This window comes from Antechinus flavipes, chromosome 3, assembly GCF_016432865.1.
Source record: "Antechinus flavipes isolate AdamAnt ecotype Samford, QLD, Australia chromosome 3, AdamAnt_v2, whole genome shotgun sequence".
NCBI classification, from domain to species: Eukaryota; Metazoa; Chordata; class Mammalia; order Dasyuromorphia; family Dasyuridae; genus Antechinus; species Antechinus flavipes.
In genome coordinates, this window is record NC_067400.1 from 589329294 (window position 1) to 589355906 (window position 26613).

The 26613-nt window shown below is 39.9% G+C and overlaps 1 protein-coding gene across 1 annotated transcript in view; it reads left to right on the forward strand.

Moving 5' to 3' along the window:
- Positions 1 to 26613, forward strand: part of FBXO42 (F-box protein 42) — a 105176-nt gene that overhangs the window by 72204 nt on the left and 6359 nt on the right. Inside the window, exons 5-6 of the mRNA XM_051988454.1 lie at positions 23846 to 23999; positions 24999 to 25109. Of these exons, the coding sequence (XP_051844414.1) occupies positions 23846 to 23999; positions 24999 to 25109 (265 nt within the window). The remainder of the gene's footprint in view (positions 1 to 23845; positions 24000 to 24998; positions 25110 to 26613) is intronic.

Sequence of the window (26613 nt, forward strand, 5' to 3'; positions counted from 1 at the left end):
AGGTCCTCCTGACTTCAGGGCTGCTGGTCTATCCACTGCGCCACCTAGCTGCCCCTAGAGCTTATCCTTTAGAAGAAAAACAGAATCAAGTTTGGCCACACTAGCTGTGACTTAGAAAAGGTGTTGTTTGGGTTAGGTCCCTTTCACCTCGGAGACAGTGTGATTCTTCTGTTATATAAAAGTTAATTAAGGCCTGGAGAGACTGACATGAACTAATGCTGAGTGAAATGAGCAGAACCGGGAGATCATTATTCATGGCAACAAGATTATACGATGATCAGTTCTGATGGACGAGACTCTTTCTCAGCCAATTCCAATGGTTCTGGAATGAAGAGAGCCATCCTCATCCAGAGAGAGGACTGTGTGGAACTAAGTATGGATCACAGCGTAGTATTTTACTCTTTTTGTTGTTGTTTGCTTGCTTTTTGTTTTCTTTCTTGTTTTTTCCTTTTTGATCTGATTTTTCTTGTGCAACATGATATTTGTGGAAATATGTATAGAAGAAAATTGGAGCAATTTGGGTGAATGTTGAAAATTATCCATGCATATGTTTTGAAAATAAAAAGCTTTAATTAAAAAATAAAATTGTTTTCAGACAAACCAAATAGCCAAGCCTTCACTTATATCCTCAGATAAACTGTCAAGTGTGAAGATAGAAACAAACAAATACACACACACACACACACACATCTGCAGACACATTGGAATAGTCTGCTTGATTTCTCTTTTCCAGGATTATAAAACTGAAAATTACAATTATAAAATTGAAAGTTACAACTTAATCGAAATCTTTTCTGTTTATTAAAAAATTTTTTTTAATTAAAGCCTTTTATTTTCAAAACATGCATGGATAATTTTTCAATACTGAGCTTAACATAGCCTTGTGTTTCAGATTTTCCCCTCTTTACCCCCACCCTCTCCCCTAGATAGCAAGTAATCCAATGTATGTTATACATGTTAAAATATATGTTAAATCTAATATATGTAAACATTTGTACAATTATCTTGCTGCACAAGAAACTCAGATCAAAAAGGAAAGTGAATAAGAAAACAAAATGCAAACAAACAACAACAAAAAAAGAGAGAATGCTATGTTGTGATCCATACTCAGTTCCTGCAGTCCTCTCTCTGGATATAGATGGATTTTTTCATCATGAAATCATTGAAATTGGCCTCAATCATGTCATTGTTGGAAGGTGCCACACCCATCAGAATTGATCATCTGTCCTCTTGTTGCCGTGTATAATGATCTCCTGGTCCTGCTCATTTCACTCAGCATCAGTTCATGTAAGTCTCTCCAGGCCTTTCCGAAATCCTCCTGCTGGTCATTTTTTACAGAACAATAATATTCCATAATATTCATATCCCCTAACTCATTCAGCCATTCTCCAACTGATGAGCATCCACTCAGTTTCCACTTCTTGCCACTACGAAAAGGGCTGCCACAAACATGAAAACAATTATTTTTGAGCCCAGAAAAATTAGAGAGAAATTGACTCAGAATCACAGAAGTTCAGAGCACAAGTCTGACTCCTCAAATCTATGCTCATGCTTTGTAAATCTTTAAATGTTAATTCATTCAGAACCTAGGTATGTGACCTCATTCTTTCTATCAGGTTGCATAAAACAAAAAAAAATTTTAATCATAGTTTATTTCTGAAGGAAAAAACTATTTCATTTACTAGACAGTCAAGATTGTCACATACTAGGGAAGTATTTTGAGAAGGGTAGATAATTTTATTAGCATTAATAACACTTGTAGTTATGCAAAGATAATTTAATTTCATGCTGGAAAATGTTGCTTGTGAAAGTCTGGAATTTTTTCCATGTCCAATTTTATGCATTTGGCTGTCAAGCCATTTTTAAGCAGTTGTGGCCCCTTCATTGTATCTTCTCTCTACTTTTCTCAGTGATGTAAATACAATTTTTGTTTAGATTCAAACCTATTTAAAGCACTACAGAGAACAGAATGTGGGAAAACCTTGGAAAGTAATGATGAAAGAGTAGCTCTCAATTGCTGCCAAGACTTTACTCTTTCTCCAAAGTGAGGACAGTTCTGTGTATTTGATTGATAGCCAGTAATTTTCTTTTATGTTAAACAGTTATTATTGGAAATGGTTAAGTTCTTAAGTGAACATTTGGCACCTACATTTGAAATGTAGCATTTGTTAGATTTTTCCAATCAAAAAAATTTGGCCCTTTTTTCTCTAAAGGGGAACTAATTTAGGTTTTGGAATTTTCCCCAGTATGATCTTTAAATAATGAAATAATCAATAAATGTTCAGCAAAGACTCAAAACTAAATCCATAATCTATGTTAACCTAGCTGTGGGAGAAGCTAACTTTCCTATTATATTTCTCTTCCTCCCTTCCTCCCTCCCTCCCTCTCTCCTTCCTTCCTTTCTTCCTGTCTTCCTCCCTTCTTCCCTTCCTCCCTTCTTCCCTTCCTCCCTTCCTCTTTCTCTCCCTTCCTCCCTTCCCAAATACATGCTAAGATAGTTGTCAACATTTGCTTTTCCAAATACGTGTGATCTACTCTTTTCTTCTCCCCTCCCCCCTTCTAGCAGGTAATCCACTATAGGTTAAACGTGTGCAATTTTTCTAAACATATTTCCATATTAGTTATGCTGTGCAAGAGAAATCATATCAAAAGGGAAAAAAAAAGAGGAGAAAAAGCAAGCAAATATCACCACCACCAAAAAAAGATGAAAAACTATGTTTTGATCCATTCAGTCTCCATAGTCCTCTGGATGTAGATACCTCTTTCCATCACAAGTCTATTGGAACTTCTGTACCTTTCTTACAGAGCAGTGCATTCAAGGGCAGGAACAATTACCTAGATGAGATGTTACTTGTCTGCTTTTATTCCAAGCTCACTCTGTGACCTTGGACTTATGCTTTCCAATTTTCCTAATAAAAAACCTCTAAGATGCCTTTAAATTCTAAAATTCTGTGATCTCAAAGTTAACTATTCAATCTTAATGAGCTGATAGGTTTTGTGATCTTGGAAAGGACTTTGATCCTGGCCCTGGCTAGAGATTGAAAGTCTGAAGACACGTAGACTAAAATAACAAAGTGTGTCTGCCCTCATGGAGCTTGTACTTCATAGTGTATTTTAACATAATATTAGGATATTACTAATACCATATATTTATAGTTCTAACTTCTTCTGGAGAAAAGTTCTGGGACTCCTCCCTCCCTCTTCCTCCCCACTTCTGGTTCTTCTATAGAAACAATATTCCTGATACTTTGTACATTCACATTGGCTGCTTTGTTCTGTTTTCTTAAATTTCGTATGGACATCAGCTTTTACATGAAGGATAAATTAATTTTCTTTACAATATGCTTTGCTTTTCCCTTTTGCTTTTTCTCCCTTTGTATTAAGAGATGTCACTTTTACTTTCCCAGCCTTAAAACATATGCTTTTATTCATAGCTGAAGGAGATGCTAACCTGGGCCCATCTATATCTGGGCAAACAGATTTACCTTAGGAATTTTAAAAGTCTGATTCTACCAGTTGTCAGTTCTGCCTTTCGCACGTGGGAGAAATTTGTAAAATAAGATTATAGGTTCCCACATTATACAAGCGAGGAAATATTTGCCCATAGTGATAGTAACTCTTGTGTCACTTTGGACAAGTAAGCAGCAAAGCTGGCTCTAAATCTTAGGCCTTCTGACCTAGATCAAGGACTGTTTCCAATGCTGTTGTGAGGTTTAGACCTGGAAGGGATGATAGGAAACTTCTAGTCCAGCCCTCTTCCCTTTCTAGCTGATAGAGCAGCACCTGGCCCAAGCTGGCCCGCCACCAGCATCACTGAGAACAGAATTTCTGAAACCTCGTTTTTTTTCAACTAATGCTTTATCATGGATTGTTTTTCTTTTACTTTGGGAAAGCAAACACCACCTCACATTGTGTTACCAGTGTTACCAGCCTCAGATAGGAGGGAGTGACAAATAAATTTGCTTCAACTTTGTCAGATTTAGAATCTATAAGAATTCTGTTCTGCATGGATTTCTGCAGATGTTACGCAGGAATTTCTGCCACTAGTTCTTTTGCTAGTCTTTGGCACTTGATTGAAAGAGACTAGTAGAGGATTCACCCATCTCTATTATAGGTAAAGAAGGCAAGTATAGACAAGGGTAGATCTAAAGGTTAAATAATCACTATCCTGAGGCACCAGAAAAAATATTAATGTTTTGGAATTCAGAGCAGAAATTTGGGCTGATGATTTTGTTTTTATTGTTCATTTCTTTCAGGATATTTGTAACAGATACTTTTCAAAAATGTTATTTAAATACTTAGTAGACAGTTGTATGGACTACCATACAGAGAAAAAACACAGTGCAGTGATGTGAATATGATACTGGTGCTAGCGTGGCCAAGATCTGCACCCAAGATCTGTCCTAATTACCCTTTTTTTAAAAATAGTGAATACTAGGGACTAATTTGATCTAGTAGATTTAAGGGAACCTCTTGACTTTGAGGTTTGGGGAGGGTATGAAATAAATTTGTTTTTTATTTTTTTTATTTTTATTTCATGGGATAAAAGAAATGTTTCCATAATATAGTACAATAAAAAGATGATTGCATATGAAACTGCAAATCTGTTCTGTACAACTTGCTATTCCTTTAAAATATATAACAAAATTATAATGTAAATTTTTTTCAATTTTTCTTCCATATTCCCCATTCTAGAGATGGCTACCATAACACACACACATACTATATATGTAAAATTATTCTATACATACTTTTATTTATCAATTTTCTCTCTAGATGCTGACAGCATTTTGGTATGAAATAAATTTGAACAGAATTCCCTCTCCCACTCTCACCCTTCAATACAGTCTGCATTTTTTTTAAAGGAAGGTGCTGGGATCAGTTGTGACACACCTTTAGTCCCTTGTGGGGGGGTAAGGGGAGTGGGGGAGGAGACTGCTGGTGGATCTCTCCAGTGGGAGAATAGAATTCCAACAGCAGGAAGGGTGAAGCCAGTCTGTTACCTAAGCTAAGTCTGGTGCTGGCGATGCGTCTAATCTCTGGGAATGGAAGGCCTCTGGTTACCAAAGGAGGGGCAGACTTGCCCAGGTCGGAAATATAGAGCAGGTTAGAATTTCTGTGCCCATTAATATTGTGTGAACCCAGAAGGAGCTGCTGCACTTCTCTCCTGGGTGAGACAGGAAGACTCAGGCCCGAAATAAAACAACAAATTAAGTATGCGGACCAGGCAGTAATAGTCATTGAAGACTCTTTCACTAGTGACTGGTATGCGTGGCAATATTCCATCGTTGGTGCAAAGTATAATTTGGGATAAAAGGATTATTTTTGGCCCTGGACTGAGTGTGATTTCCTTAGCTGTGAAGCCCTTTTGGAGGGTCCGAAAGGCTTTTCAAAGGAAACACTTTATTTTACACTAATGTACAAAACGTAATCTTAGTCAGAACTGCTCCCTGAAGATGGGTGACAGCCTTTCCTTTCCCCCCAGGAGGTCCTTCTTTCAGAATATAGGATTTCGCCCGTATGAGAACTTTTTTTCTGTTAGTAAAAGTTAAAGCCCCTCCGGAGTGATCCTCTCTCAGCTTAGTTAGTTTGGTGTGAAGGGGATGGGGCCCAGCCGAGACTGTTTTGACGTCTGTCCCACTGCATGGACGGGACCTGGCCGCACCTGGAGCCTTTCGGCGTTCCCGCGGAGAGCCCAGGCTCCCTGGTGTTTGCAGAGACCTCGGAGGGCCTTTCAGTGGCCGAGTCTCAGCCCGCAGCCCCTGGGAACTGATCCCGGAGCGGCTTCTCTATCAGATCACGTGGTAGATGTGGGAGGGCCCCAACCCCTTCCGTCTAACAGCTTCTTGAGGAAACAGGCCCAGAGAAGTGAAAAGTCTCACTGAAGGTCACACAGCAGGGCCAGAGGCAGGTTAGAACCCAGGCCTGTGACCCCGGACCAGGACTTCTTTCAGGATTGCCCCGTCAGCCTTAGCCATCCTCCTTGGGTCCCAGAGAGCCCGCTGTGCCCCGCGGGACCAGGCTTAGAAGCCTCAGAAGGCGGCAGGAGTGAGGGAGCTGGCGCCTGCGCATCCGCAGGGTTTGGGAGAGAATTCGGCTCCCATTTTCTCGCACTGGCTCCTGCAGGGGGGAGGATGAAGTGTTTGGTGCCCCCTGGTGAGTGTCTCTGTGAACTGCTGAGTCCCTGCTGGTGGGAGCAGCCCCGGAGGAGGCCAGCGGGCAGCGCTCGGCTTTTTGGCTCCTTTTCGGCATCGGGAGGGGTTTCAGAGACCAGCCAGGGACCTGGCCCAAGGTGAGCGGGGAGCGGGCCTCCAGGAGCCAGCCTGGGGGGTGGGGAGCAGGGAGCCGGCCTGGGGGCTTTCGGAGGCCCAGGTCTTCTGTCCCATCAGCCCTCTGGCAGGTAGTGCCTCTTGGGGGCAGACTCTGCAGGTGGGCGTGGGCTTCGGAGAAAGGCCGAGGCGGCAGAGACGTGGAGAGGACCCCCGGGAAGAATGGGCAGCTTTAAGGGAGCCGGGAGGCAGAGAAGGCGGCCTGGAGAATGCCTGGGGGGGAGGAAGGGGAGCTCTTGCTTGAGGAATAGCAGGTGAAAATGGGGCTGGGAATAAGATTCCGAAAGCTGAAAGCTAGGAAGAGGCCCGTGTCTGAGGCCTTAAAGCCGGACCGGCTTCCGTGTGGGACCCCAGAGGCTAGCTTGTTGCGCAGGGGTGGGGCGGCAGTGTCTGGTTGGTCGGGCTAGCACGGTGGGGGGGAGGGGGCTGGGCTTGGGGTTTACCTCGCGGTGTGAGCTAGGAAGCCACCGCAGGCCCGAGCTCTCTCCGCTTAGCTGGTTGGCTGTGAGAACAGCTTACGTTTCAGTGGCATTTCCATTGGTTTTCCCCTCCACGCTCCAAGCCGCGCGTTTGCATTTTACCTTTGAGGTCAGTCTCCGAGGGGCTCATGGTCACAGACCAGTGGGGCTCAGTGGGAGTGGGACCCAGCTCCTTGTGGCGGCTGGCCCAGGATTCTTTCCGTTCTGTTTGTTAGGACCCGAGGGCAGAGTCCCCGGGAATCTCAGGGCCTGGGTTAGTGACCTTTTTTTTGCTGCCACTGATCCCTACAGAGGCTCCATGAGACTGCAGGGAAGAGCTGGGGAGCCAGCGTTGGAAGCCAAGGGCCCAAAGGCTCCCCCGCTGCATCTCTCTGCAAGTCCCCGTCCCTCTTGAGATCTCAGTTCCCATCATTCCCTGCCTCACAGAATTGATTTTGTGAGGCTCAAGTGAGAGAATGTGGGTCAGATGCTTTTTAACTGATAAATGACTGCATGCCAATGGAAGCCAAATTCTGATTTTTTCTTGACTGTCTTCAGCCCCCTCACCCACTTGACCTTGTTGTGCTTGGCTCAGTGCTTTGCAGAAAGTAAGTGTTTATAAATAGATGGTGATTTGAATAGCAAGGCAGTCCTGCCATTGGGAGACGGGAAGGGAGATAATTTGGGTCTGTGTTGTCTTGGGCTCCAGAGAAGAGTCTCCTCCCTCTGGTGTATGGTATCCTTGCATTTCCTAGGACTACACAAGAGGAAGGGCTTGAGTGGAATATGTTTCACCATTTACTTTGCTCGGTCTGTAGGTAGAAGAGCTACACAAAATGCGCCTGCTAAAAAAGACTTGGGAACCCCCTCGGTGGATATTGCTCCCTGCCTTGTAGTTGTGTCCATAAATCAGAGCTGAATGGTCCCTGTACTTTTCCTTGCGATCTCTGTAATTGGGATTCACAGAAAACATGCTTTATGGTTGTTATAGTAGCTCTGGGAATCATAACTCTGAATTTCCAGCATACTCTATGTCCAAATCCTTCCCTAGAATGTGGCTTAACACTTTTTTGGCTCTTAATTTTTCTTTTCTCCTGTGAGAAAATATGCCTCTCAGTACTATGAATAAAACAGACCAGTAAGACCAATATTTCATCAGACTGCTTGTGGGAATATGGTTTGAATTGATTTATTCATGAGCATACAAATCCTTTCCCCACAAATCAGTTTTTGTATTTGAATTCATTGTAGCCTAACAGTTATTTCTGCTTTCTGGACTTACACATCTTTAGGATAATAAGTAGGTGGAATAGATAAATCTGGTAATCCCCTTCCCTTAATTCTGAAAACTCCTTAATTATCCACAGAAGCATTGCTGTGTGCAACATTGCCCTCTTATTCGCATCATTTGAATTCTTTAGAGAGCAGTTCCAGCAGAAAATAACCATGGCAATTAGTTTGTATTGCAATTTGAGATGTTGGGACTTTTGAAAGGGGTTAGAAGAAACATATACACACACTCATATTCTCATTCTCTCTCTCTCTCTCTCTCTCTCTCTCTCTCTCTCTCTCCCTCTCCCTCCTTCCCTCCCTCCCTCCCTCCCTTCTTCTCTCCTTCTCTCCCTCCTTCTCTTCTCTCCCCCCTCCTGGTGATAGGTAATTTAGTTTCACTTTTTCTGCCAGAAGGAAAACATTACACACATTCATATAAACTTTTGTTTCCATGGAAGTTAGGTAAGAAATAGAAATTATATCTTCTGCCTTTAGAAAGCTTCAAGGGAACAATTAAGTTTGTGAAGCTACATAATTGGAAATAACTGATTTTTGTGTTTTATACTGATCAGTGAATCAGGATTTTAATAATGAACTCATTTTTGATTTCCAAGAAGAAAGCTTTCAAATGTGTTGTGGTTCTGTTTTGTTTTCCTTAAGATGTTATACCTTTAAATCCTTTGTTTCTTGGTATTCAGGGAGGACCTTGGACATAATATTAGCATATGCTGTTGTGTACTAATAGTTGTAATAAAGGCACAAGACTTGGTTTAAGTTACAAAAAATTTGTGGTTTTTGTTTTTGTGACATAACTCCCTTCTGAAATGTGTATAGTAGCCTTGTCTCAGCTGTTTAAGATTGCTTCTCTTGGCTGATTTTCCCACATAGTCACATACTGGGACTGGGAGCAGTATGAATATATAAACCAAGAAGCTGTAGTAGGCCTTTTGCTCTGAAGGGAAATGAAGCCAAAGAGTTTTGGAATGGTGATGATTGATGGTATTTATATGGCTCTTTAAAGTTTACAAAGCACTTTGCAAATATTTTTTCATTTGATCTCATAATGACTGTGGAAATTAGGTTTTATTATTTCTGCCAATTTAAAGATGAGATAGTCCTTTATCCATTGCAGACATTCTGCTCTGTAAACAAACATTGGACCTTTGCAACATGTATGGGTTTCTGTTTAAAAAATATATTTTCTTGATGTCTTTTGTTTTTCATATCATAGTCATTATCCGGTATGTTCTCTTACCCCATATGAGTCTCTATTTCTGCTTTGTTACAAAAAACCCAAAAAACAATTGAGCAAAATCAAGCATTCTAATCCTGTCTTATAATTTACCCTATGCATCCCGTACCTGCCTTTTTTCCTGAGAGCAAGCATGATTTTTCAGTGTGATGAGAATGTGACAGCATGCTCTCATGGAGAAAATCTTGCCTGAATAATTTGAATAAACTGAAGAGAGCCAAATAGGAAAGGTCATAGTGCTTCTCCTGGTTCTTCCTCCACTGAATAGAATTGACTGACTTTTCATTCAAAAAACATCTATTAAAAGATAGGTCATGGTAAAGGGCTGGGAGAAATGTGGGGATAGTAGAGAGATCAGAGATAGGAAAGTATTTATGAAAGAGGTTGACCTTTTAGGAAAGGAGGAACTTTTCTTTGAATTCTTTCTTGAACCCAAGATCGGCACCATTGTTTTTGCTTCTAAATAATTCTTATTCAATTCTGCAAGTTTATACATAAAAGCACCCAACAGCTACAATTAATAAATTATCAGATTACACTGAGATAAATGAATTACTGAAGAAAATTTTGTACGAAATAAAAAGTGCTAACCACTGGAGATACAAATAGAAAAAGCCCCTGCTCTCTAGTAAAAGTATATTGAGGAAGTTTCACCTGCAAGTCACAGAGAAAGGGCCCATATTTTGGTTCTTAGGACACAGCAGTGAACCATAGGTCAATTCATTTTCTTTGATGTCATTTCCACTGATATTATCTATTCCTAATGCTGCATCATTTGACAATGCCAAGGATTGGGTGCCAATAACTGTGTTCAAAAGTTTTGGACTGTGTGTGTGTGTGTAAATAAAATTTGTATTATACTATTCAGGTTTTTTGTTTTGTCATCAGCTTCTGGGAGATCTATGATCTTTAGGTTTTCCCCACACGTCCTGTCTTTGACATTTGTATATTTTACTTGGAAAGAGACCATATTTGCTTTTAATATTATTGATTTTTGCTTTTCTTTTTCTAGATTGACTTTCACTTCTATATATTTGTATTCCCAATCAGTTGTCATTTCTTTTGTTTCTTTGGTGAAACTTGCCATAACAGATTCAAATCTTTCCATTTTGCCCATTGTTTTGTTATTCAGAACATAAATTGTGCTCTCATAGTTCTCATTTCTCTTTTGAATTACTCATAAACAGAAAGTTGTAATTCTTTGTCCTCCTCAAATTCCACAGGGTCCTCTGTCTCATCATTTTCCTTTGTTCAGAGATGCCTGAATTCATTTTCTAGATCTGGAACCCATATTTCCTCCTGCTGTTAATGACTTCCTTATTAATTCATCTGCTAATGTTCAAGTTTTTTGAGTTTTTTCTTCTTGAGATCTTTGGTAATTTTAGACTTTTTTATTCCCTTATTTTCTCCTATTTCTTTCTTTCTGACTCCCTCTCTTTTGCTAGTAGTTTTCCTGAGGGCTGGATCTCAAAGTGTTTGTCTCTTCCCATGCTGGGCAATCCATTGTTTACCACACTAGGTGTCTCTGTCCTAGCTGACTTTTGCACGGACAGAACTGACCCCAGCTGGATGTTGGGCTCTTCTCTTCAGGCTTCAGGAGTGCTGCCCAGCCTCAGCTAGTGTTTTGTCCTGCCCCCAGTTCTCTCCCCTAATACTGGTAGTTCGGAGAGCTGCCAGAGTGGTTTCTGCAGTCAGAATGTCCAGTGCTCTTAGGGGGGTGGGATATGGGATCGAGCTTTGTTTAGGCTCAGATTTGTATCCTTCCCCTTTCCTTCTATTCTTCCTCTTTCCTCCAGAGATCTTTTGAAGGCTGGCTGGAAGGAGAGGGGGCCCAGGATTTGGGGCTGGGCTTCTTGGTTGCAGGCCGGAAGGTTGGGCCATTCCTGAGGTTTGCTAGTACAGTGTTGCTGCTGGTAACATGGTCTGATGGGGAAGGGACACTGAGGGGGCTTGAGGCTTGCAGCAATCCATGGGATTTTGTGGCTTTTAACCTTCTTTGGGGTTCTCAGAAGGAAAAACATTCTAGGCACGTTGGACATTCAGGGTAAAGGCACCATGATGGGGTGTTACATGTGAGGAACAGTGACCCTAGGGGAGGGGAGGGAGGGAAGGCATTAAAGACTGGAAGGAAAGGAAGGGGCTATGCAGTGATGAGGACTTTTTGCTGGATCCTCTTGGTGTTAAGGGAACTTTGGATCAGGGCTGTCTGTGACATAGTCAGATCGACTACGTGTGACACTCACAAGAGAGCTACTTTGGGAGCTGCGATAATTTAAAGTGGGAAGGGACTTGAGGTGGTGAATCTGAGCAGTGGTCGCCGTTCAAGGCCTGTGAAGGCAGTATGTCTAGCTGGGTTGATCAGACCAGTAGGAACTTGGAAGGCTCTGGGGGATTCAGATGAAGGGTCAGCAAAGCATATTGGGAAGGTTCAGTTGCACCCAAGAGGGCAGATTCACCAAAGCCAAAGAGGAAACTCTCCCAAAGGAGAACATGGCCAGGAGTATTGGATGCTGAGTGCTCAAGGAGGATGAGGATCGAGAAAAAACCTCTGTGCTTGACAATTAGAAGGTCATTTGTGATTTTGGAGACGAAAGCAGTTGAATGTTAGGATCCTGGTTAGAGAGAGCTTTCAAGAGAATTCTAAGAGAAGTGGAGACAGGAATTACAGGGTTTTTCCCCCCAAGGAAAAAGGGAAGGATAGGAGAGGGAGTCAGGACAAAGGAACAGCGTTGGTAGTCAGAATTACTATTTGTTCTGAGCCAAATTTTATGCCTATAGGATCATATATGTATATACATGTACAAGTATATGTGTGTATGTGTATATATATGTGTATACACACACACATACTCAGTCACAATCTTTTTCATATTTCCTAGTCCAAAATTACTACAATTTTGATGTAGCCCAGGAATAAAAAAACAGACATATGGCTTTGTTTATCCAATGTGCATGTGCATTTCAAAGTTTCTAATAGACCACACATATTGTGAATGAGCTGTTATAAATCTGTAATTGTTGAGCCTTATTTCTGCATTTTTAAAAACACTGAGTTCCTTAGATCAGTTCAGAAATACATGAAAGAGGCAAAAAACTTCCAAGTATTTTTCTATAACTTGGCATCTGAAGAACAGGATTCAAGTTAGGACTCATTTCCTTATTGATCCTCCCTTGACCTCTCAGAAGGTCTGTAAAATGTAGGTAACACTTTCCCAGTGCATTGTGGGGAAAAATGCTTCATAAATTATAAAATATATAAATAGAAATTTTTGTTATTATAACTATCAATTTAGTCCCGGTAGGAATACTGTGTAGTATATATGTCTACCTATATAGGTAGACCTATTGCCATGGGTTAAAGATCATATGTCTACCTATGATCTGATTCTGGAAAATTGGCTTCTGAGCCAGTTTTTTAAAACCATTTCTAGTCACAGCTCCTAAGTTATGTAATCATTAGAGAATTTTTATTTTTTGAAAAAGATTTTTTTTTCCTTTGCATGTTCTTAGTGGCCCATTAAATCCACATTTTAGAATTAAATGAAGTTCTTCCTTAAACTAGGATTTGGATTAAAAAAAAAATAGAGTTCTCCTTTGATTTGTTTTGGATTTCTTTTCTGCAAAATGAGGCTAATTATATTATTACTAGTTCATCTCTGTAGAACTTTAGAAGGTCTTTATTAATTCATAAAAATGCTCTACCTTTTCAGCCTCAGCAACCAGTGTTGATACATAGTTATTTTATGGTTATTTTATGGTTAATTTTTTGACAGCTACTTGTCATTATTATAATACAAGGTGACTGATGAACCCATGACATAAATATTTTAGATTGCTTTTAAATATGTGGTAAAATCAACTCCACAGCAACTTTTGCGTCTTTTTAGAATGCTGATGATACATTTGTAGGTGTGATGGTAATGTTTAACAACAGACTTTCAGGGGTGGAGGTAGGAATGGGGAGTACAAGTACAATAAACTAATCATAATTAGGTTCATAATAAGTTCTGCATGTGCGTGTGTGTATATATATATTTTGAGGCAATCAGAGTAAGTGATTTGCCCAGTGTCACATAGCTAGGAAGTATTGTGTCTGAGATCAGTAGGATCAGTACTCTATCCACTGCGCCATCTAGCTGCCCCTGCATAAATTTTTAACTCTAGACTCAGTAAAGCAATAAACCAAATCCTGATTTCTGAGGTATAAATGCTTGCAGGAAAAATTTAACATTATTCTTCTGAACTGTTGCTATGTCAAATTAGTTAATTCAAGCTATGTGTCATTATTATATTTCACAGAATCTAATGCTTGGAGGAAAAAATTCCTGAAACAGCCTAAGTTCTATCAGCATTTTACCTCTCACCTCAACTTATCTTTGTCACGTTCCTAATGAATTAGAAACACACAAAAGAGACAGTGGATTAAACTGATTTTTACTCTAGAAAAGTTTTTAAAGTCTTTAAGTTATTTCTCCTAAAATATAAACATCGACATGGGTTAAAGAAGAAAGTAGACTTTTTTTTTTAATTGACCTATGGTTCCAGCCTTACGAAGCTTTCAAATAAATGTTCATTGACATTGTTCACATCATTGATTTGAAATGAATTAGTATAGAAAAAATTGGACATTCTTGAAGCCTTGTAAGGATTTCATAACTTTCAGACTAAAAAAATCACCTTTTTATTGGGGTATACTTTTGGAAACACACAGAGAGGTAGAGCCAAGTCAAGAATGACAGAAAGCATTAGAGTCTAGAGTGCCTAGATCTGGCGAATGCACCAGACTAAATTCTGATTAGAAAAGCCAAGAAATTATAGTAGTCCTTTCTCCAGCCCATGGTAGCTTAGGAAAATTGATAGAAAGGTCTGTGAGCTTTGGAAAGGAGTTTTGGCCAGGAGTATATGGCTGTGGTGGTGAGGATATATTTTCTAAAGACTGAGGGAGGGCCACGGTATCAGAAAGAGATCCAAGGAGATTCCTGAGCAAGCTCTGGGTGGAGGAACAGGTACTGTCTAGTAATTCAGTCACCCCTTCCCAGTGCCGAGTCTCAGATCCAGGTTGGAGAGGAGTAGTGATCCTATCTGTGCACTGAGCATGGACAAGTTCTGGGAACCAAATAGTAGCTGTGGGGATGGCACTGATCCCTGGAGCAGCATGCAGTATTTTAAACCATCGGAGAGCCAGCATCTTAGTTGCTCTGAACTTGAAAAGCCTCACAATAGACCAATAATGGCAGAATCAAGCAGCAGCCTGTTGAAACTCCCAACCAGAAATAAGCCAGTAGACCCAAACCTGAGTTGGCAACTTATAGAGCACAGACTAAGTCAATGAATATATCTCCACCAGGATTATATTACTTTGGGGGGACTGAAACTTGCAGGTCTGGAACTGTGAAAGCAACAGAAAATTGTAAGAGGATAGAAGCTCAATCCAGATATCTAGTCTCCAGCATAAGAAGTATTCAGAGCCCTAACATAAAATTTAACATCCAAGAAATAGGCAGGAAGAACAGGCAAACAAGAAAAGAACCTGACCATAAAGAATTACTATGATGACACAAGTTTAGGATGTAAACATAAAATGGCATCACTCAAAAACATCTGCCAGCAAGAATTCCCAGAAGAGTTCAAGAATTAGAGAAAGAGCTAAAAAAAAACCACAAAATAATTAAAAAACATTCAAGAGCTGGTGAGGAAAAAATGGAAAAACAGACAAGAGCTAGGAAGGAAAGATATGGAAAGAGAATTCCAACTTGGAAATAAAAACACTGAACATATACATCAAATGGTATGTACCTAAATTCTTAAGGGAAAAGTTAAATGAGTTATAGGAAGACATAGTAAGATGATACACACACACACACACACACACACACACACACACACACACACACACACACACACACACACACACAAACATACACACACACACAACAAAGATAATAGAGGGGGAACCTTAATTTACCCTTCTCAGCTTAAACAAATATGGCTTCATTACTCTAGAACTTCTATTTGTTGTATGAAATCTCCAGTGGCCTGAAGAGAAAGTGACCAGGCCAGTCTTGCTTATTGATTATCTTAAATGTTGCAATGGCAAGAATGTTTAATTTTTTTAAAATTTGTTTTTACCATAAAAGCCCTATCTTCTTAGTAACTATTCATCTAGTTATTTCATACTGCTATAAATTGTGAAACGCCATGATCTTGGAAGTCACAAATGCAGCTGAACCGTGGATTACTAAAATGATATTTGATGTGTGTAAGATGTCCGCTACACTTTGGCACTGAGGAATTCCTTGTATCTGTTAAAATTAGAACACATATGACTAGAAAAGAGACTAAGCTCCCTAAAGATCAAGATCCTATAGATGGATAGCCTGAATATTGCTTTTGTATACCTAAAACTTGAAAAGACTCAGAAGGTGGCTTCTGCTGACCATGTTGTAAGAAACAGTGGACAGGTTTCATTTAGAAGAAGATACAGATGATCTGTACAAGTAAACACATCAAGGGGAGGGCTCATATCAGTGAGAACTCAGTAGCATCAACACACCATCTTAATTTGCTTTAGAAATGAAATGTGCTTCTTAGAAAAATCCTGGGAGCAGTCCTGTGTCAGTGAGCCTGTGGTCACAGGGTCTGAGAACTGGGTAGATTGTCTTTCTTTCTGGGTAGATTGTCTAACTTTAGGATAAGAAAGGTTGAGGATGTAAGAGTGCTTCTAAACTGTGTGACTAATCCTTCTATGTTCCATTAGTAAGCATTAGACTAATATTTGCTGAATCCATATGAATAAGATGCAAACTGCCAGTCGCCAAGTGCAGAGACTGGAAAGAGACAAGCTTCGCTGTTTGTTCCTTTGACTGTTGCCATGAGGTGAAGGAGTGTTCTTCGGGTGATTTACCACTCCCAATAATACATGTTGAATAATTTTTTGAAAGATTTAAATTAGCTAGAAGGAAACTTAGAGATACTCTAATTCAACTTCATCATTTTACAAATGGGGCAATAAAGGCATAGACTTAAGTGCTAAGCACTACGCTGTTATACCTAGTAGCACCTATGTTTTTTAACCTAGTATTTTTTTTAAGTCTAGTATTTTTTTTTTTTTTTTACACCAGAAGTGCTGGTCTACAACACTTTTACTAAACCACATTAAAATGTAATTGGAAAATGTTTAACAAAATAAAAATGCAGCAAAATAGATAAGGTTAATTTTGCAGTTTTCTAAGTCAGTATGTGGCCCGCAGGACTCCTTATATAGAGGGAGGGGCATTCATTGCCATTTGAGTTAGATACCCCTCTTTTACTTTCTACCATATCTTATGTTATCTCATTTTGGGGTCCAGAGAAGCATTATGTAATGAAATTGGGCCGCCCCTTGTGGCAACTTGTGTAGTTTTCAGTGACTTTTAGACACTTTGTATTGCTGAAGCCAATTTCACACCAATCTAGTGAGGGTAAGTGGTTATGAATCATGGTACAAGTTGATCTCAGGAAAATTAGGATTCCATGATGACCAACAAATTTACAAAATGCTTTCTGCAGGGCATTTCCTTTGCATTATCTTCCCCCTCCATTTTCCTGCCTTCTTTTATGTGTTTGCCCATCCTTTAGATTATAAGCTCTTTTAGGGCAAGGACTGTCTTTCTTTTTACTAATTCTGTCCCCAGTGCTTAATACAGTGTTTGGCAAGTAGTCAGCACTTAGTATATAGTTATGGATTGAATTGAATGGATTATTTAGGGTGGTCATGTAAGGTATTCTCCCAGTTGTGATTATTTCACTCTGTTATCAGTTCACACATATCTTCCCAGTTTCTTGGAATTTATCTTACTTGTCATTTCTTAAGACACCAACATCACATTCATATGCCATAATTTTTTTTCAGCCATTCTCTAATTGATGGCCACTTAGATTCTGGAATAAGCCTTTTGCAGAATGATTGAATTTGTCAAGAGTCCTCCTCCTTTCACTTCCCACCTTCAATAAATCTTTTCTGATTTAAATACTTGGAATATGTAGAAAGGTTGAAAGAGTAGCTCCAGCCACATAAATGATATACATATTACCACAGATGGCTGCTTGTTTTATCTTGTTATCATATGGTTTTCCAGACCCAGTGTATTTTAGAATGAGAGGTGGGGGGAGTGTAGCGGAGAAACCAAAGCAGAATGTGGAATTGCTTCACAGTTTTATCAGACTCTCTAGAAATGTCGCCTACTGCTGTTCCACCACAGTTGTTCATGTGTAAAATCCTTTTTCTGATTTCATAAAGAGGCAAAGCTCTTGCACATATCAAAACCAATTAGTTCTTTTTCTAGAACATTAGTTGTTGTATGGAGTGTCAGTCTGATTTTTTCAGACTTCCATATCTACCTTATTGGTTTTGTTCTGTTTTGAAATGTAACATCTGTATATTCTATCTGGGGTGAGATTAGGAGAACATTGGGTTGTTTTGGAAAGTGGATCACATGTAGGTAATCTACTTTTATTGGGAATATGCTCATGTGACTTTTTTACTAATTAAGATTTTATTTTGCAGCCATGATCCTTAATAAAATTGCCATGTTTTTACACACATATGTTCACAGTTCTTAAAAATCTTTTTTTGTTTTGAGCTGTATATTACTTAGGTTGCCCTCAGAAGTCCAATGGTTTTATAATTTTGAAGGCTAGCCAGTTCCATTTCCTTAATTAGTACAAGATTTTTGTATGTCATTCCCTCAAGTCCATCTTATACCCATACCCTATGTCTGTGGTACGGTTTTTCAGAATTACAGTTTCATCTTCCCGTGTAGGTATATAACTATTTGGACTCCCTGGAATCCCTGTTGGTTTCTTTCCTTAGTTTCTCTTGGGTCTTGAAATCGGAGATCAATCATTTTATTTATTTATTTCTCAATTCTGGTGGTCTTATGAACGCTTGAAATCCTTCTATTTCATTGAATGAATTTTTTCCCCTTGAAGTATTATACTTAATTTTGCTGGGTAGATGATTCTTGTCTTTTAGAATGTCATGTTCCATGAACTCCAATCTAATATGTGGATTTCTTTTTTTTTTTTTTTTTTGCTGAGGCAGTTGGGGTTAAGTGACTTGCCCAGGGTCACACAGCCAGGAAGTGTTAAGTGTCTGAGATCAGATTTGAACTCAGGTCCTCCCGACTCCAGGGCTGGTGCTCTATCCACTGCACTACCTACGTGCCCCAAATCCTTTAATGTTGCAGCTGCTAAATCCTATGTAATCTTGATTATTGTTCCCCCATATTTGAATTGTTTCTTTCTGGCCACTTGTGGCATTTTTTCTCTTGACCTGATAGTTCTGTAATTTGCTATAATGTTCCTTGTTTTTATTTTAGGATCTCTTTCCTCAGGTGATTGATAGATTCTGTCAGTGCCTATTTTGCTCTTTGTTTCCAGAATATCAGAACAGTTTTCCTTGATAATTTTTTGAAAGATGCTATTCAGGTCCCCCTTTTTATTATGGTTACCTGGTGCTGTACCGATGTTCCCCCGAGGCCCATGTGGGGAACTCTTGGGTCTGATTCTGTGATAAGGGGGTTGAGTGGGGAGTGGCTGGGACTCCTGGAGGCCATAGAGGTCTGGTAGTTTGCCTGGTACTGAGCTAGGATACTAGTGGGTGTGTGCTGAAATTCGTGGGGTGTTTCTACATTTCCTCAGGGTTTCCCTGAAGCATGCATTAGTCTGGCTGTTGGAAGTTGTCTGTTTGCCCAGGGCTTTGCTGAAGCTTATGGCTTTCCTGATGCTGATTTTGCCTGCTCCACTGCACTGAGGCTCAGGATCTCCCATTGGTTTGCTGAGGCAGGACTTGCTTCTGGTGTGCTGGGACACTTTCTGTCCTGGACAGCATCCCTTTTTATCTGAGTGAGACAGACCTTTCTTGCCTGTGTTTCAAGATTGGAGCACTATTTTACAGTTTTGGGGGGGTGAATATGGGAGAGTTATGGTGATTTACCACCTTTTCTACCATCTTGGCTCCCAGAAGAAGATATATTTCCATTTACTAAAAAAAAAAAAAAACAACAAACTCACGTCCCAAACCACTGACTGTTCTATTACTGCCCCCCTCTCTTTCTCTCTGTCTCTGTCTCTCTCTCTCTCTGTCTCTCTCTGTCTCTCTTTCTCTGTGTCTCTGTGTCTTTGTCTCTCCCTCCCTCTCTCCCCTCCCTCTCTCATTCATCATCTCTTTCCCAATTCTTAAAACTGGAGGCTGGAATCATGATTATGTCACATTGAACCTGATATAGTGGGTATCCCCAAAATCTTGGTGCTTAAAACGGCATTGAGATTTTTTGTTGTTGTTTTACTATTACTGTTTTGTTATTGCTCTGTCATGTCTGACTCATTGTGATCCCATGAACCATAACATACTAGGGCCCTGCTCTTTTCCAAAATCTCCCAAAGTCTGTCCAAGCTCATTTTTTGCTTCCATGATCTTATTCTCTGCTGCCCCATTTTTCTTTCCCATTCATTCTTTCCCTTTATCAGGGGTTTTCCAATAAATCTCATTTGCTCATCATGTGACCAGAATGTTTAAGTTTTAGCTTCACTATTTGACCTTTCTGTGAATAAACTAAATTAATTTCTTTAAGTATTTACTGATTTGATCTCCTTACTGAAAAAAAAACTCTTACAAGCCCTCTCCAATATTACAGTTCAAAAGTATGGATTCAATTCTCACAGCCATCCATATATTGCTACTACAAAAACCATAATTCTAGATATGTGGATGTCTGTCTAGATTTGCCATGGCTTACCTATTACTAGTCATTTATTAAATATTTTTGCCATTTAGAATTAAAATAAGATTAAGTGTGCATTTTTCTTATCTTGTCATCTTATTATTTTCTCCAACTTAATTCAATTTTTTCCCAATTACATGTAGAGATAGTTTTCAATATTCATTTTTGTAAATTTTTGACTTTCAAATTTTCCTCCCTCTTTCCCCTTCTTCAAGATGGCAAGCAATCGGATATAGGTTATATGTGTAGTCATATCAAACACATTTCCACATGGTCACGTTATGAAAGCAGAATTGGAACAAAAAGGAAAAAAACATAAGAAAGAAAAACCAAGAAAAATAGCAAAAACAGTATGCTTTGACTTGCACTCATTTTTCATAGTTCTTTCTCTGGATATGGATGACATTTCCCAACACAACTCTTTTGGAATTGTCTTGGATCATTTTATTACTTAGAAGAGCTAAGTCTTAGTTGGTCACACAGTGTTGCTGTTACTTATGTATGATGTTCTCCTGATTCTTCTGACTTCCCTCAGCATCACTTCATAGAAGTCTTTTTTTGGCTTTTCTGAAATCTTCTTGCTTGTCATTTCCTATAGCACAGTAGTATTCCTTTACATAGAATATTTTGTTCAGTCATTTTTCGTTGTTTGTGTCTGACTCTTTATGACCCCATTTGCGTCATGACTCCATTTGGAGTTTTCTTGGCAAAGCTACTGGAGTGGTTTGCCATTTTCTCTGTGTGTGTGTGTGTGTGTGTGTGTGTGTGTGTGTGTGTGTGTGTGTGTGTTTGCTTGCTTCTTTTTTAAGTCTTTTCATTTATTCAATGGCAATAGTAAATTGGGACTTCTGATTACCCTCACTTTCTTTTGTATACTGTCTTTTAGAATTTGAGGGGACCTCTAATGCACACTGATTAGAATCCTTTGCAACCTCTCAGCTTTGCTTGAACCCCTCCAAGTGATTCAGAGCTAGGACTGTCCTCCAGAGGCTGTTCACCATCTTCTTATACACCTGGAATCCAGCTAGCCTGGCCTTCTTACTGCTTGCACAAATGATATATCAGCTCTTATCTCTCCAGTTATTTTCCAGAGGGAATGTGCATTCCCTCCAACTTATAAAATTCTTGGTTTTAAAGATTCAGCTCAAATTTCACTAGCTGCAGGAACTCTTTGCGGATCTCACAACCATTAGTGCCTCCTTCTCAAAACTACATCTTAATGTATATTATCGACTAGACTTGCACTTGTCTCTAACCTGGGGGTGGGTGAAGCCAAACAAATCGGCCTAGAGATAGGAGAGTGAGAAATTAAACAGAAGTTTAATTTTATTTTAAAATGAGGAAAACAGGTTTGCAAACTGAAGTCCTCTTTGAGAAGGAGGGCTTGTGGCTGGTGGCAAGGGTAGGGCTTTTAAGGATGGGAGCCAAAATAAATAATTTACACAGTTGGCATTTCTTGGGACAATACAGAATGTTCTTCAGTCCTATGGGAATGGTCCTTAAATTGATTATCTTTCAAGTCTTAAGAGTTGTTGAGCCTTGTGATCATTTAGCAGGGTTCAGAACTAGAGTTATCGTGGAACAGGAGTGCATTACCTGGTCTGATTCACTTAGCGTTACAATCGTGGGGATTGTTCAGACTGTCAGGAGATTTGATTGATAACGTCCCAGGGAAATAAGGAAGCTCCAAGAAATCTAAATAGTTATTAATTTACACAAAAACTTGATGCTAGTCAAAACGATACATTTTTCCAGAGGGTATAATCATCTAGATTTACTGCAAAGGATTATCGATATATGAAGCTTAGGGCACAGCATGCTTGCTGGATCTTTGCTCTGAAAAAACATATTTGAATGCTGTTCTGGGGGTACTAAAATATGTATCTGTTGAGGACAAGGGACTTTTAAAACTTTTTTCTGTTTCACTCTTGCTTTTCAGTCCCCAGCACTTAGCATAGTGGCTGACACATAAAGTTATTGAATGCTGGTTGAGTGATTCCACATGATAGTCTTTCACATATTAAAGGCATTTATTTATGCTCCTTTTTAGACTGCATCCCTGCTTCCTTTAACCATAGAAGCATGATGTCTGCTTCTTTTCCTTCCAACAAATATACTTCAATTTCAGTTCTCTTTCTAGAATGTGGTGTCCAAACTTAGATAACAGAACATCAGACACGGAAAACTGTGTTACTGCCATGTTTTTGATTTTGATTCTGTATGTAGGAAATGATGTTAGTCCTGAAAGCATGCGTAGTTTGGGCTAGCCTCTACTAGTTCAAGAATGAAATCAGGGTGGGGGGGGCTTGACTGACATGATTGACATGGGACTAGTGGAATAGGATCATTAGTTATCATGATTAGTCTTGTCTAGGACAGTATTTGATCAAGACAGGCAGGCTCCACAATGGTCAATGTTCTAGGGATCTTATTTGGTAGAGCACAAGACTGCTGTTTTCTCAGCAGACCTTGTTTACAGGTATCTTAGAACAAAAGTTTGCTTTTCTTGGAACAACATAGAAGGATTTCCCCATTCTACTGCTTGTCCCCCATTCCCTATTTCCAGGGTCAGCTGATTTTCTTTGGAGGCAATTTAATTGAAGCATTAGTTTAGAAGATTCTTAACTGGACAGTTACAGCAAATTTAGGCAGTTACTTATATCATGAACAAACTAAGAAATGGTGCCAGATTCAAATGAGCCTGCAGACTCCACAGTGACTTCAAAAATCACAAGTTAACATAATCTGTCTTGTGTTAAATTTTTATTTTGTTAAACATTTCCATGTTTATTTCTGACTTCTGAAATTTGACACCTCTAGTTTAGAAAAGTATTGCTTTTCTTGTTATGTATTACAAAAGACAAACCTAGATAATTATTTCAAGGAGAAAAACCCCAGCAAGATTTTGTTTTTAAGGGAGAGTTATTATACCAAAGGTTTGGGAAAAACTAAGTAGATTTCTAATCATTTTGATCCTTGTTAGGAATGCCACAGTGAGAAATGAATTACAGATAAAAACAATCTGCTTCATCTCTTGATCCTGAAACTAAGGTGTCATTAAGAACCCTTGAAAATTTGTCCTGTTACTGCTGACTCAGGAATAGGTACCTGTCTTTGTAGGCTATAAGTAAAGTCTCATAGCTTGATATTAACAATAATTTATGAAGCAGTTTACACGAATTTCTCCCTTTTTTTTTGGAGATTGGGCAATGACTTCCTTGAACCATATAAGTTGTAAGTGTCCTGGTCTGGATTCCCATCTTATTCCTTCTTAATCATCCTTATTCCATTACTGAACCTAACAATATGCTTAAATATTTTCTGTTTCTTAAAAATAAAATATGCAGTGTTTTTACTTTTTATGTTTCCAACTCATTTTGATGTGAATAAAGTTAGTTGTATTAGCATTTTAACTGCAACCTCCACAGACAAAAGTTACTAGATGGTTTGAGGTAATTATTGTTTTTTTTTTTTTACTTGATAACTAAGTGTAATTTTAAGGACTTTGTTAGAAACCTAGTAATTTCCTGTCACCGATTGACAGATGTTTTGCCCACAAATGAGAGCTGCTTAGCTTTGGGTGATTATGAAGATATGCAATTTGATTTTCTCTTGGTACTTCAAAACTCGGTTTCGTCTTCCTGTTTTTTGGGGCTTTGTGGCAAAAGTTTTATTTTTCTCTCCTCAGGGTCAGGGTGATCCATGAACAGCTTGAACTCTGTTTATGAGAAGACCTCATTCTCTAACTGTACTATTTTTGACTTTTTCTAGGTTCTTATCCCTCCCCTAAAGCTGGAGCCACTCTAGTAGTGTACAAGGACTTACTTGTGCTGTTTGGGGGTTGGACACGGCCAAGCCCTTATCCTCTGCATCAACCTGAGAGGTTCTTTGATGAAATACACACTTATTCACCCTCTAAAAATTGGTAAGCATTGTAGAGGAGAGCCTTCCAGATCAGGAACCTCCTTCTTTGACAACATTAGCAATGAGAAAGGGCTAAAATTTTGAGATTGTGGAATATTATTTTACCATAAGAAATTATGAAAATGAAGATGGCAAAGGAGCTTGGGAATACTTATGTGAACTGACTCAGTAAAATAGCCAGCACTGGGAGAACAATAGACATTATGAATACAGCTCTGTACATGGCCAAAATAAAAGTAGATCTGATGCTGTCTCCCAAGAAGAGAAGAGATTCACCCCTTTCTTAGTAGAGGTCAAAGAATTGTCAACTGATATGTTGGCTAGTTTTGTTGAACTATCCTCTCCTCCTTTTTCATTCTGTTATAAATATTAGCTTGTTAGGGAGGAAAGGTGTAAAACTAAAATAATAAAAATTTCAAAATGAAAAAAAGAACAGTGACCCATATTCTTGCCTTTTGAGATTAATAAAATTTTCTTATAATGAAAAAGTTGGAGTGATTGCTACCTCTAATCCTGAAATGAGTAATAACAACCCTTTTGATACCCTAAAACCTTGGCTGCTCTCATTCTTAGATGCCTTGTACCATGAGAATCAGGTAGTTTGTAAAATAAATGAGTCCTTATCAAGCCTCTTGTATTTTCCCAGACTCCTAACAGCTTGAAAATTTTTTCTTTACCAAATGAAAAGAGTTTCCTTTCTCTATAATGAAATAAATACTGAGCACAGGGCCCTTCCACAGGAAGGCCTATGAAATGTTGTATGATTAGTTCAGTGAGGTAAAATGCAGGAAATTTGCTCTTTGTTCATTATAGGGGCTCATTCAACAAGCCAGTTTGAAGGCATTGTGAGCTACTTAGACATTTCACATGGGCCCCCTACCATAAGAATTTAGATTTAGATTTTAAAAATATGGCAGTGTGGAGTTGGGGACTGTCTGGTAGATAGTGGCTTCCAGTGTTTAACTGCGTATCTCGGTTCCTTTCTGTCCCCTTTCAATAGGTGGAATTGCATTGTGACAACGCATGGGCCCCCACCTATGGCAGGCCACTCCTCCTGTGTGATAGAGGACAAGATGATTGTCTTTGGGGGTTCCCTCGGATCCCGGCAAATGTAAGTAGGTGCGGCTTGTTGGTCAGATGCTGGATCTCTCCTGGCAGTCTGCTCTTCGCGCCGTTCTGGAGGCACGGCCGAGTCCAGTGCGCAGGAAGAACAACCCAGGTCATTTACCGGTGGGCCGGCTCAGGCGCGGGCCACTTCTGAACCCCGCGTCCTTCACCATGAGAGGAAGAGATTGGACTCTGTCATCTTCAGCATGAGGAAACACAGGGTGGAGATTACGGATCGTTCGTTCTTTTATTAAGTACCTCCCGAGCACAGAGGGAGCACTGCGCTTAGCGCTCGGGAGGAGCACAGAGTAGGGTCTCATGGAGGGGCTCGGGGATACAAGGATGAGACACAGTCCTGGGGATCATCTCTTACATGTCCGTGCACAAATCCATGAATTTCTTTGTGTGCTTCACTTTTTGATCTATGAGGGGCTAGGGAAGCTTTGAGGAACTGGGCAGAGAGTGGATAGGGCTTTACAGGGGGCAAGGGAGCAGGAGGAGCAGGGTTAGATGTGGTCGTCTTGGCCCAAACCTGTTACTGTGGGAAGGACGTGGCCTAGGCCGGGGCAGCGGAAGCCAAGCTTATTGTTTATGCCAATGGCTGTCAGCTGCAGGAGCACTTCAGCAGCTCTCCCTGATGTTCTGCTGTGACATGTCCAGGAGGAAAAACACTTTAGAAAGGGCCCTCCCCCCGTGATGGCTGGAAGTGCCTCCCAAGGCAGGCAGCTTCCCATCTTTCCATGGAGACCGGCCCATGACCTGTTCAGCTCACCATTCAGGAAAGTCATTTTAGCTTATTGCAAGTTATTTCACCTTAAAGTGTAAAAGGTGGTGCTGGAGTCACAGGACTTAAGTTCTAGCCCTGTCACTGGCTGCCCTGTGAATTTGGGCAAGTCACTTACTTCTCTCTGGCCCTCAGTTTCCTCATCAGAGATACAAGAGGATTAGAATAGAGGACCTCTCACCTCCCTTCTTGCTCCAGTTCTCTGATCCTGTGGGACATTCTGGAGGTGACTAGTCTTAGGAAGATGGAGAACCAAGCTTCACTCCTTGTTCCTGTAAAGGTTTAATGCCCGAGTATTCCATTGAAGCATCCTCCTGCCATGTGCCCATCTGCCCTCCTTTAGTCTTTGTGAAATGATCATTTTTCTCCCCTTAAGAAAGAAGTTGTTGAATCCTTGGAGCTCCTAGAAGAACACGGAACCCAGTGTTGGGCTGTTCTCATTTTTCTTTTGACCTTTCCCTTGAGAAGAAGTAGTCTGAAAAAAAAAAAAAGAAGAAACAAAAAAAAAAAAAAAAGAGAGAGAGAGAAGTAGTAGTCTGGCAGGGGTCCTCATGTCCCCTGTGCTTGGATGAGTTTCTTTGGGTGTTAGTTAGTGCATAGACTTTATGCCCCAAAGCAGCAGCTTTATGCAGTGGAGAGAGAGAGGCAAGAGGCCAAGGGCCTGATCTTAAGAGTGACCTCAGAAAGAACGCCATTCCTTCTAGTCTCCTCATCACCTCTGAAG